The sequence below is a fragment of the Acipenser ruthenus genome, chromosome 16 (genome assembly GCF_902713425.1).
Source record: "Acipenser ruthenus chromosome 16, fAciRut3.2 maternal haplotype, whole genome shotgun sequence".
Taxonomy (NCBI): domain Eukaryota; kingdom Metazoa; phylum Chordata; class Actinopteri; order Acipenseriformes; family Acipenseridae; genus Acipenser; species Acipenser ruthenus.
Window position 1 is genome coordinate 12,413,186 of NC_081204.1, and position 12,298 is coordinate 12,425,483.

Below are 12,298 nucleotides of genomic sequence, written 5' to 3' on the forward strand. Positions count from 1 at the left end.
GACAGTTCATGGATTGTTCTGATTAGTCTGCAGTCGTATACCAATATAATTTTTCTATTCCTGTCTTCCTGGCTTCAGATAGGCCAATGCCTCTTAAAAATACAATATAAAAAATAAAAAAAATTTAAGCAAAATTGCGCTTGAATTGCAAAGGGTAGCATGTGGCTACATGTCAGCAATGATTGTTTAATTCAAGCATGGAAAATATTTCATAACCCCATTGGCCACTGTGTGTATTATTGTACCATGTTAAGTTTCCTATCAGAGCTATTCTGTTCTTAATGGATAATGTCATTACAGAGTAATGTAATATTTGAAGTTCCGAGTCAATTAAGCCAGAGACCGGAAGCTTTATTGAACGAGGGAGTTTTGTTATTACTGAGGACCACGTCACAGCAATGTCATTAGCACTATTATACTACAAGTTTTTAAAGTTATTTCTTTACTTCTGTTTGTCTGAAATAATCATTGTGGTCGAGTGAAAGTCCACTTTCTGATAGCAGGGCTTGAGCGTCCAGATGAAGTGGTTCATTAGTATGCAGTGGTTTTAGAACAGGGGTGGTTATAACAGATCATCTGACCTCTGTAGAAAACAATCAGAGAACAGTAGCTGGCTGTTGTATAAACACAGTATAAACAGTGAAAAAAAATCTAAAAAACAAATTTAAAAATCTCAGGAGCTTGTGTTTTGATACCCAGTGTATCCCATTAATGGCTTGTTGAAATGGATGATGTAGCTGAATTTGAGCAATTTTTGTCAGTGACCACAAACCAGGGACCTGGAATTTATTCACAGAGTAGTCAAGCAAAGTTCAAACCCTGGTCTTCCCATTCACATCACCAGATATCTGGGGGTTAGGTACACAGAGCTCTGTTGCTTGACAATGTGAATTCCAACAGCAACTGTTTCCATCACTTGGAGACCAACTAGTGTATTGACTGATTGGTTGATGAATGATTTGATTATCTGATCGACTGATGTACACGTAGCCATACAGATGAGGGGCACTGAGACATAACATCTCTTTCTGAGAACTTTGTGCCAGCACACAACAGCAGCTGCATAACAAAGGCAGTTCATTGGTATAACACTAAAACACAGTACTGTAGACATACCCCTTGTAAAAGCTCACCACAGTAAATCTGATCATTTTGCAGTTTTCCCATGCTTTGTATACTTGGCATAGTTTGCCATGGTTTGCCATGTTTTTAAATTGACTTTACTATGCTTTGAAATGCTTTTACTGTGGGAAACTTTTAGACGGGCCCTTTCAAGATGTGCATTCTTAATACTGCTGGATACTATTTGCAATGCTTTGTTTTTTTTGTTGTAGAATATACAGCTGCAGAAACCTGTACACACGATGCTGTTGTATTACACAATCTCAATCCTGTTTGCTGTTTATATTCCAATAATTATGAATTCAGCAGGCAACGTGTCTGAGCCCCAACGTTGCCAAGGTGTGAATGTTATTTCAGCGTGTATCACCAGTATTGTTAAATGCCAGGATTGTTAGAAGGATGTAATTAATCCAGATATATAAGTACTGTTTAGTTAAATGTCACTAAACAGTATTAAGAACTATTTATTCTGGGTGACATGTTTGATTTTTAAATACCTGCAGCTCACACACGGAGAAATCAAACCGAAGCAGCAGTGCTCCTCAATTTGGTTTCCGATTCACACATCAGTAAGAAAGCTTGTTAACAGTCCTGTTTCTCCAAAGGTAGTGGGTTTAGGCTGTAGGTGCACATGTTCTGTACCCCCCACAGAAACCTGCTTGCCAGTATCTCTGTGAGCCACCCGCAGGGTATCGATTCATCCAGTTAAGCAAATCGGTGGTTCCGGCAGGAAACTCACTTTAACCTTAGATCAAATCACGTAAACATCAAGCATATTTAGGCGCTTCCAATGCCAACTGAATAGCTAGGCCAAAGAATGTAGTGTAAAATATGTATAATGTAGTCGTGTTGTCTAGTCATGGCATGAGTTTCCTGACTGAACTGAAAAGGGCTCTAGCATTGTCCATGGCTCCAGGAGTATCTACACATTAAAACATGACCAAACGCTTCTGTGCAGAAATTGAAAGAAAAAAAACCTACCACTTATACAGGATGCTCCTTTAATAGCTTCCATTTACATATAAGTTCCTGTTCATACTGTTAATATACTCTAACTACCCACGTCCCTTTCTCTACATTTAAAACCAGTCAAATATAAACCTTAGCCAAACGAACAAATAATCACTTATCACTTAATAAAATAAATATAATATTCTCAACCCAGACATGAACTACACAGTAGAAGCCTAGGATACTACATCCTGGAGACTCTCCTCTTATTTCCTGATTCATCTCTTGTTACCCACATGTGCTTTACTAATGACTGACTCAAAAGCCAACCCAATAAAGAAGGCAATGCGACTCAATTTAGCAATTCAAGTAGCAACCATTTACATTAGCAATTACATGGATAGTTCTTAAAGTTTACTGTGGTAAACTGTGGTAAAACCATAGCTACCTGTACAGTATTTATAGTACAGCATGGATAGCATTTTGTAAAGCACAGTAAAAAAATCCATGGTGACCCAGGGTAAAGAACAGTAAATGTGTGACATTAGCATTAGAAGAGCGTGGACGACTGCAAAATGTCAACTGTGCAAATACACAGAGGGCCTCTCTTAAGCAAGACTGACCACTGTGACTGACCACAGTGTTTGAGGTTTTGTGTAGTGGACTAATGTCCACTGGGGACCACCAAAATCATGTAACTTATTGACCTGGACGAGATGTAATCCCAGCCCTGTAGCAGTGAAAGACAATGAGGAGCTTGTAATTAAGGCTCTAGCCCTCTGATTCTACAGTACTTGACTGACTGAAGTACTGAGCTATGAATAGCAGGTTGCTTATTTTAATATTGATGAATATTTTTTATTGTTGGTAGTGATTTCAGAAATTAAATCTGTTCCCATAACACTGTTAGTGCTAAAGGTATATTTAGATGAGATCAATAATTGTCCTCCAGAGGCAGGTATCTTGCTGTCAAGCTCCTGGGTGTAAAAAGACAGTTGGCTTGGGTTTTGGACACCCACTGACCTTCAGATGCTGCTGGGAGTTACTATAATAATCAAGTAATAACCAGTCTACATCTTTTCAATAACTCCTGTTTTTCAGATTCTTGAATGGGGACCTGCTATACTCCTCGGAGGCTCAGGATGACCCTGCTGGCTGGCATCGTTATGCAGGGTAAGTGTGTTTGCACAGACTTTTCTGTCCAGCTTTTACTGTGTGCATTACAATAGTTTGTGATGATGAGATTTCATTAAAAGAAGGCTTGGTGGTTAAAGAAAAGTGCTTGATACAAGGAGGTTCCCTGTTCAAATCCCGGCTCAGCCACTGACTCAGTGTGTGTGACACTGAGCAAGTCACTTAACCTCCTTGAGCTCCATCCTTTGGATGAGACATACAACTGAGGTCCTATTGTAAGTGACTCTGCAGCAGCAGTTGTTTATGCATAGTCCACCACCTAGTCTCTGTAAGTCTCTTTGGGTAAAAGTGTCTGCTAAATGACTAATTATTATTATTATTATTATTATTTATTTCTTAGCAGACACCCTTATCCAGGGGGACTTAAAATTGTTACAATATATCACATTATTTTTACGTACAATTACCAATTTATACAGTTGGGTTTTTACTGGAGCAATCTAGGTAAAGTACCTTGCTCAAGGGTACAGCAGCAGTGTCCCCCACCTGGGATTGAACCCACAACACTCCAGTCAAGAGTCCAGAGCCCTAACCACTACTCCACACTGCTGCCCTAATTAATAATAATGAAAAGGTAAAGGACTGACAGCAGTGGATACAAGTGCAGTGCAAGCTTTCTCTGTCAGACACATGGTTTATACACAGCTGGGACAGATAAATAAAAACACATATTTACCCTCATTTTAATGAATATATGATTTCTTCCTCTTCAAAAAATAGCCAATAGCAATAATAATATATAAATGCTAACGCATTTGTTCTTCATGTTGTTTCCAAAATGGAGATTTCCATTGAACCTTGTACTAGTCTTGACAGTCATCGTTTTATAGACTCATTGCTGGTATTCTTTTAATATTAGAAGTAAGCATGTCTGTCTGGCTGCTATTAAGAACAGCATTTGTTTTCACTTCAAACTATACAAAACAGTGTACGCATTGTATATAGTACTGTATGTATAACTAAAGCAAATTGTGACAAGACGATGTCATAATGTCATTTCATCTCTGGGATCTGTTGGCAGTCCCTTTGTTTTTATATCTTTATCAGATCTCCCCAACATCATTATAATATACATAGAGAGTACTTAAAGACTGCCATTGGGACAGCCCTATACGACTGGGAAAAATCACTCCAGAGTTCTGTAGGCATATGTGATTTAGTTCTTTCTCATGAGTGGCTCCTCTGGAAATCAGTTGACACTTTCTTTCGACGTAATTCATTCCAGTCTTTTGGATTCTCTTTGTTTGCACTGCAGCGGCCTGTGTGAATTGTCATGCAGCGCTGCGTCCTTGCCGTGTGTTAATATAAAATGTCACTCAGCGGGAGCCAGGCTTCTCTGGCAAGTGATGGGTCCCACTGTGCATGGTTTGTTTCAGAGGTCGAATCACATTAGAGGAAGTGAGGAAAGACAGCAGGAAACAAAGATACAAAGCATGGGAGGAGGCAGAAGAAGGTAGTATTTGACATTCGTGTCATTAAACCTTTTTAAAAGGCATTTTTCAGGTTTTTGTTACACTGAAGCATAGACAGTATAAGGTTAATTAGTTATTGTGTGTGTGTTCTACTCAGATACCAGAACTGGTGACTTAATGAGAGCAAAGCGAAGCCAGACTGTGAGTAAAACACACAAAAAAATAAAGTAAAAAGACGAGAGATATTGGCAGAGTTCAGTGAAGGAAACAAACATGTAGTACTGTTACAAATACGTGTTCCTTATTGGAGGTTTAGGAAAACAATTAGCAGTGAGAAATTATTAAATGAAATGTCTTAAATTAGTTTGTGTATGTTACTTCTTAGCTTGTTGATATCGTTCAGTGTTGTTATAGCCTGTACGCTGTTTTGTTATATGTTCTTAAAAGGTTTTCGCTGTCAGTTGGGTTTGCAAAGCTGCAATCTTTTAAAAATGAAAAATTCAGGCAGGGTCGTGATCAGGTATTACCTGATAACAGGACCGTTTTGTGGGCTGGTGAATGCTCTGGTTATGCAAATAGTGCAAAGTGATTGGTTGAAACAGCACAATGTAATGTACGGTACATGCAAAAGATAAATTATTTTAGCACACCACTGCAAACCTTAGGCGTCCTGTCTCACTTATCCTAGTAAATGTGTTAAATGAAGTCATAATAACACGTGGCTTGGTTTGCTGTAGATAACCCTGTTGGCTCATATCTTATAGACACTGACTCATGAGACAAACTGTAACCTACTTGGCTTTTAAACTGGGTGGATCCTGTGGATTTTCTTAGAGAAAATGAAAGATGAAAGTATGACTGGAACAACTGTAAAAGAATTAGTGATATCACATTCAATACTGTAGCAGGATTTCAAATTAGTTTCAAAAAGCGGTGTGTGCTTGTAGTGATGCTGTTCATATAGTCTAGGTTCATTGAAATGTTTTTTCTAACTGCTCAAAAAAGGAACTTAATTCTTACCTACATACATACATATATACAAACATAGTTACTGTACATATGACTAACCTTATATGCTTATGTCATTAATGATGAAACATGGTAGACACACTCACTAGCACAGCGTCTTGAGGTTATCTCGCTCATGGTGAACTACATCATCTCGCTCATGGTGAACTACATCTTGGGAACTGTTTGTCTGAATTTGATCAGACTTCACAAGGACACTGCTATCGATGTAGAAGGTACATTGTAGAAAATCAATGTGGAAGATCAGCCGTCTTAGCAGCTGCACTGCATGCTTGGGAGAAGGAGTTCCATGTTTGAGTCTGGCACAGAATAGAAAGGACAGGTATTCCACCCCCATTAGCACTGTGCAGCTCTGCTCAGACAAGTGGGAGAGTTTACTGGAATTCATGAACAAGGAAGAAACCAGTGGGTTACAGCTTGTGAAAACTGACAGAATCTTGAGAAGAAGGACTCCTGGGTAAATCGTAGTATGTATTTTAGGTGTTAGGGAACCAGTTACTTGCTCAACAGCTGCATTACATGCTAATACACTCAAGCCATTAGCTATTACTTTTATATTGTTGGAAACCCTCACACAGCTACAGCGTGCTGAGGAACCCTGAATGCAGAGCCTTTGTCCATGGCGGTGTATAACATATTGGTAATAGGTTGTTTTGTCTTCAGAGCTGATTCAGCTTGCTGAGTCTGCAAAATGTTTAAATGGTTCTCGAGGAGTATGTGCCATTCCTCAATTACTTATTGAATTACCTGAGAGATTCCACCAGGGAAGTTGGAGGTAAAAATCTAAATATTGAAAGTGGCCCATCATGTCATCATATGTGTTCCTTGTTCTTGCACTAGGAAGACACAGCTTTTATATATTACAAGATACATATATGCACAACAATGAACCCTGGTAGATGGTGGCACCAAATGATGCACAACGAAAATGAGCTTTAAAGGGTATCCAAAAGAACAAGGACAGTAGGACTTCAAGGTCTTCCTTGAGATGAATAATTCTGATATAGAGCAGTTAGTGAAACAGCAGCTATGGCTACAGTTAACACACTCGACATAGTGGTAGTCCTGACACCTTGTATGCCAATCGGCTGGTTGTATTGCCTGTGGTGAATGTGAATGCTTTATCCACTGCTCAGCTCCCTAGCTCACTTTATAGCCTCCCTGTACTTGGGTGCTTAGATGCTGCTTGGTTTCACCAGCTGTGAGCAACTGGATTTTCTTTTGGAGCATTAGCTATAATAGGTCATTCGTTTTGGTCTGTTGGCTTTCCAGGATGGCTTTTAGAGTTATCACATTTGAGATTTCCACCTTTGTGAAAAATCAGAAATCTGTGCAGCATTTAGAAACACCTGCCAACCATGACCCTACCATCATCTTTTTTATCAAAGTCAAGATTTGTCATCTTGCTGGTCGTTAATCAGCTTTCTTGTAATACAGAACGCAGATCAGAACGTATGGTGGCTCAGTAAGGACAGGAAAAACAAAAAAAAAATTGATGAGGAGATAAAATCGCTCATGATCTCAACATTACAAACCATTATGTCGAGATCCCAAAATAACTGATCTTGGGATCTCAACTTTTTTTATCTTGTGATCTTGACATAAAAGTTTGAAACGAGATCTTGAGATAATGTATCTTGTAAGCTTGACATCTTAGAGATGCAATTTGCATAACAAGTTACTCAGTCATTCTTTTTTGGCAGCATCAGAAGCGGCCCCTTTTCATCACAGAAAATTGTACGTTACAGTAACATGATGTTGCAGCAGCTGCTAAACACAAGAGAGCTCATTCCTGATTTGAGTATGCTTGCCTTAAGGGATGCCACACATATCCAGAGGTTTCAACACATATGAACTATTTCCCCAGTCTCCATAAATTCTGTAGTGCAGAATTAAGAACAATTCGGGATCTAGCGTTGTGCGTCTGAAGAGGAATAATCTGGATTTCAAAACATGGGTTTCTCACGTCTGTACTATACATTAGTTTTACGTTATGTTTTAAAATGCTTTGCCATACTTCTTTTTTTTATAATGCTTGCCAATACTTACATACTTTCTTTAAAAACAGAAATTATTTTTTGGTTTAAAACAAATATTCCAATGAATGTCTAGGTTATGTAATACCCACATGTGTTTTAAATAGATGTGGGTGAAAACCCTGTGAAGTACATACAGTATTGACTGAAGATGGTGTTTGACTGCCTGTGACACAGAGCATTGCATGGACGATTACACATTGGGGTATATTCATGTAAGCCTATTTAGTTTCTGTCTGTCTATAAAAGTATGAAAAATGAAGCTTACAGTAATATTCTGATAATTTAAATGATGTCAGTATTTAGATCCCCCGCTGTTTAAATGAATGGAGTAGATCTTGTTATCTATTCAGATATATCATAGTGGTGTGCTGATACCTGTCCTTTAAGAAGGATGTATCATCAGGTATTAAATAAATCCATTAAAAAGCTGAATGGAAGTGAATTTTGCACTCATCCATGACATTTTTACTGTCATATCGAGGCCATAAACTGAGGCAGTGTCTCGGATGACAGGGAACTTCACCTCCAATCGGCTTTTAAAACACTCAGATGTTAATTGCCATTGATTGGCACTCAATTGTAAAGGTGAGGGAAGGACATCTTTTCTTGTTCTGAAATCAATACATTATGAATGGATGTATTTAATACCTGCCTAATAAATACTTCTTAAAAGGCAATTACGAGTATCAGCACACCCCTAATATTGAGTAAGACAGTTTTTTGGAGGCCAGGGTATAATTGCATCTGTTTTTTTATGGATACAAACACATTAATATAATTGAATGGACTGTACATAGATTTGAAAGGTTAACTTCTCATTTATTTCACTTGTCCAGCACTGAATTCATACTATCTTTAGAACCCAAACAATAAGCATTTAAACTCTGAACATCCGGAGAGAAACGGCAGACAATAGTGTTCAGTTTAAAAAGTTGATAATCTCCCCTCATGAAAAAGAGAGCTGTGTTGAGCCTAATTCACAGCCTATTTTCAAATGTAAGTCCTGCCCTTGGAAATTTTACAAGTGCCAAACAATGGGAAATCATTTGAGATACGGACTCATTTGTTCGTTTTTAAAAACCGATGTGACATTTTGGTGTATGAACCAATTCCTTTATATCTATTCAACGATTCTCTTGGCCAAGATACATTAAATATCATGAGGTAAAAAACCTGGTGTCAATGCACAAACAAACCGTCATATCCCAGTGACCATATCTGTAACATTATAACATCTCATATACCTCTATTTACACACATTGTATAGAATGCTGTATAAAAACATTACTCATATACATTTTTGATCGAATGACAGTGATGGCAGACCTCAATCCTGCCGTCCTAAAATGCAGAAACCTGTTTATCACGCACACCTCATTTTACCATGGGGAAAACCCTAGCTGGATTAATATAGAGTTAAAGAGTGGCAGTATTTAGATTCACCACTCTTTAGATCATTAAAATAGACCCCGGTGTCTATACACACGTGGGGATGCATGGTTTTTATTCACAGAAACACTGATATCTAGTTTCCCGTACTGTAAGTCTAAGACAGTAATCCTCACTACATGTCACAGGAATTCCAGTTCTAGCTTACAGCTCCTCTGAGTAATCCTTTTCCATTCTCAAATTACACTTTATTAATCAAAAGAAACCAGAGGGAATTAGCTGGGTCCAATTTCTAAAATGGGTCTAATTTCCATTCCCTCGTTTGTTCTGTAAGGAGACAAGCCATGTTAGTAATATACACAAGCAGTACAGAGCTTCACTGCAGGGAAGAGAGTAACATTCCAGGCCCTATTCCTGGACACATCACGTTTACAAGGGCATCCTCGGGGACAACTTTTATACAATACAAATTACAATAGCTGTCAAGGTATCAAGTCCCATCTTTAGCTGTGATTTAGCATGCACCTTACAATATGTTTTAACTGGGCTTCACAACACATTGCTAAGTGTTTACCTTGGCTGTGCTATAACTGGTTTTAAAATAGGATCCTCTGAATTTCTTAGAACAAGGGTGGCCAAAGTTGGCCCTTCCAGCCCTGGACTTTGTTCCAACCCTGTTCTAAATTGTTTAATTGAACCAATTAAACCTCCATCCAAACCCTGAAGTTGTTAATGATCTCATTTTACCTGTTAAACATGGAGTGGAATGGCCTTCCAGGACTGTGATTGAACAGCTCTGTCTTAGACTGACATTGAAAAAGGTTTTGCAGAACAAACTGGGGAGAATGCAAATTTGGCTATCTCGTTGTGAATTTCATAGATGCACATCCAGATCAAAGATCCCAAAGGATGTCAGATAGATGTTGTTGTTACAGGTACAGTAGATTTTTGTGATATCAGATTTTCATTATCTATGATACAGCTATACTGATAAAGAGTGTCTCACGCTACATAATATAATGGAATATATGGCTCCTGCATGTACTGAATGACAAGATCGTTTTTCAAAAATAACACAGCGATTCTTCATCAACTGAAGGCCGTGCCTTTAAACCATATTCTTTAATTTCAAAATGCTTACCACTGGTATTTTGTTGTCCCTGATAATAGATTTTGTTTTGTTTGTTACACAGTAGAACCTTGCAAATCAGAACACCACTCTTATCTGAACAGCTCTTCATAACCTGCCATGCTGTGTGCAGTGTTCTTCTGCCCTATTAATTTGGATATTAGAGGTTTTACTGTATTTTTATAAAGATGTATATTACCATACATCCATCTCATGTGATAATATGCTACAGTAGTACATAGTTCCCCTAACTACAAAGCACACTTTAAGAGTACAGTAAGATTTGTTGCATTACTGCAGTATTTTTTCATTTGGAATTGCTCGTCACCATTGGATCTGAGGTTCTAGCATTTACCAGCCTCCTTTAATAGCAGCACCACATGGTTTGCTGAATCATCATTGTGCGCAGGGGTGCATGTGTTTGAAGAGAATTACTCAGGCACTGGGTGACAAGATGCCTGGATATACTGTATGTCGAGCAGAGGTCAACATGAGTGCAAAAAAGGGATGGACTTTTTAACTAAGGGACTCAATGCACTAGTGGCAAATAACATTTTTAGTTCAACCTTGTTACATTACAGGAATTATAAACCTCAATTATCGTCTCAGCCAATCAATAGAGTGGTCATTAGCCGATTACAGCGAACAGGAATCTTAATACTTGCTTTAAATGACGATATAAACTGGAAATCCAATTAAAAGAATAACCTAAAAGCACATTTTAAAAACGTCTTCATACTCATAAATATTGTTTGGTTTATAACTGACCTAGTCTTTCGTTAAGTGTCCTGGCCTTTGGTTCAGGGCTTCTCACTGGTGTTACCTAAAACGTAAAATTCTTAAATATTTTTTTCTAGTCTCAAGAGTATTCGGAATACATGAGCAGTGTGACTAGTACTATGTACAGTTCAAAAGTTTTTAGAATACCTGTATTTTGTGTTTTGAGTTTATTCAGATCATATGCTGGTACCTATTCTCTGTTGAGACCTATCCTGTGTGCCAACCCCAGCCAACTCTCATTTCAGAATTGACATCCTGTTCAATGTTTTATTTGTCCTAAAATTAAAATGAAATGGATACTAACTAAAGGAGCTAACCAACCCAACTATGGTTCATTTTCATTGGATGTAGCAGCAATTCTCTGCAGGATACATCTCAGTATAACTGTGGTCTTTTCCCAGGCTCCAGTAGTTGATATGTACATAATTTACTAGGCTGATTTTCAAAGCTTTTGTATATTTTTTCAGCACCATCTTATATTGTTGGTAGTTAAAAAAGACTGGCTGTCTGTTTGTTTTTTTATTCGTCCCCCTTATCTTCAGAGTGCCATGGGCTTTTCAAGATAATGGATTTTCTTTAAATCAGGGACATACATTGTATCCCATAGCAGACGTTAGTCACCCATAACTATTAAAAAATTCAATAGTACTACATTTATAAATACTAAGTAAACTAATGTCAGTGACAAACCTTTTCGCTAGAAATTTTTTCTATATCTTCAGTGTTTTTTGTTTTTTTTCCTTATATCGCATGGATCTGGTGATGCCGTAGACATATCGTCCATAACAATCAATGATTGAACCGTTTCTCATTTCATTTATTTACTTTCTTTTAATATTTATAAATATAGGACATAAATAACCTTGTCTAGGTGAGAATAGGTTAATTATCACTAAATATGCTTAGTCACGTAGACAGAGGTCAGCAAATGTTGAATTTAGTCAAGGCTAATACCACCACACCCTCATTTCTCTTAATAGCACCATTAAGATATTTTCAGTCTTCAACACCTGAGGGTGGAGACCACACTGAACCATGTGGTGAAAGAATGTCAACTAAAGCTCATTTCACATTTGAAGACATTGAGAAAGGCTTCTAGTCAAAATGTTTTTCAAAGAAGTATACAAAGCATAAATGGCATAAACATTACCTGGCAGTCATGAACGATGCTGCTTATATAACTTTACACTCGAGTACGTAGGGACCATCAACATCTTGAGTGAGGAATTATTAAGACCTGTTCATGAAATATC

General features: G+C 37.8%; 1 protein-coding gene across 3 annotated transcripts in view; it reads left to right on the forward strand.

Annotated features, from left to right (window-relative positions):
• The window catches only part of LOC117964320 (laminin subunit beta-2-like), an 80,777-nt gene that overhangs the window by 17,465 nt on the left and 51,014 nt on the right, over window positions 1–12,298 (forward strand). For all 3 annotated transcript variants that reach the window (XM_058988825.1, XM_058988827.1, XM_058988826.1), the window contains exon 2: window positions 3,175–3,246. In XM_058988825.1, coding sequence (XP_058844808.1) covers window positions 3,183–3,246 — 64 coding nt within the window. In that variant the 5' untranslated portion in view covers window positions 3,175–3,182. The remainder of the gene's footprint in view (window positions 1–3,174; window positions 3,247–12,298) is intronic.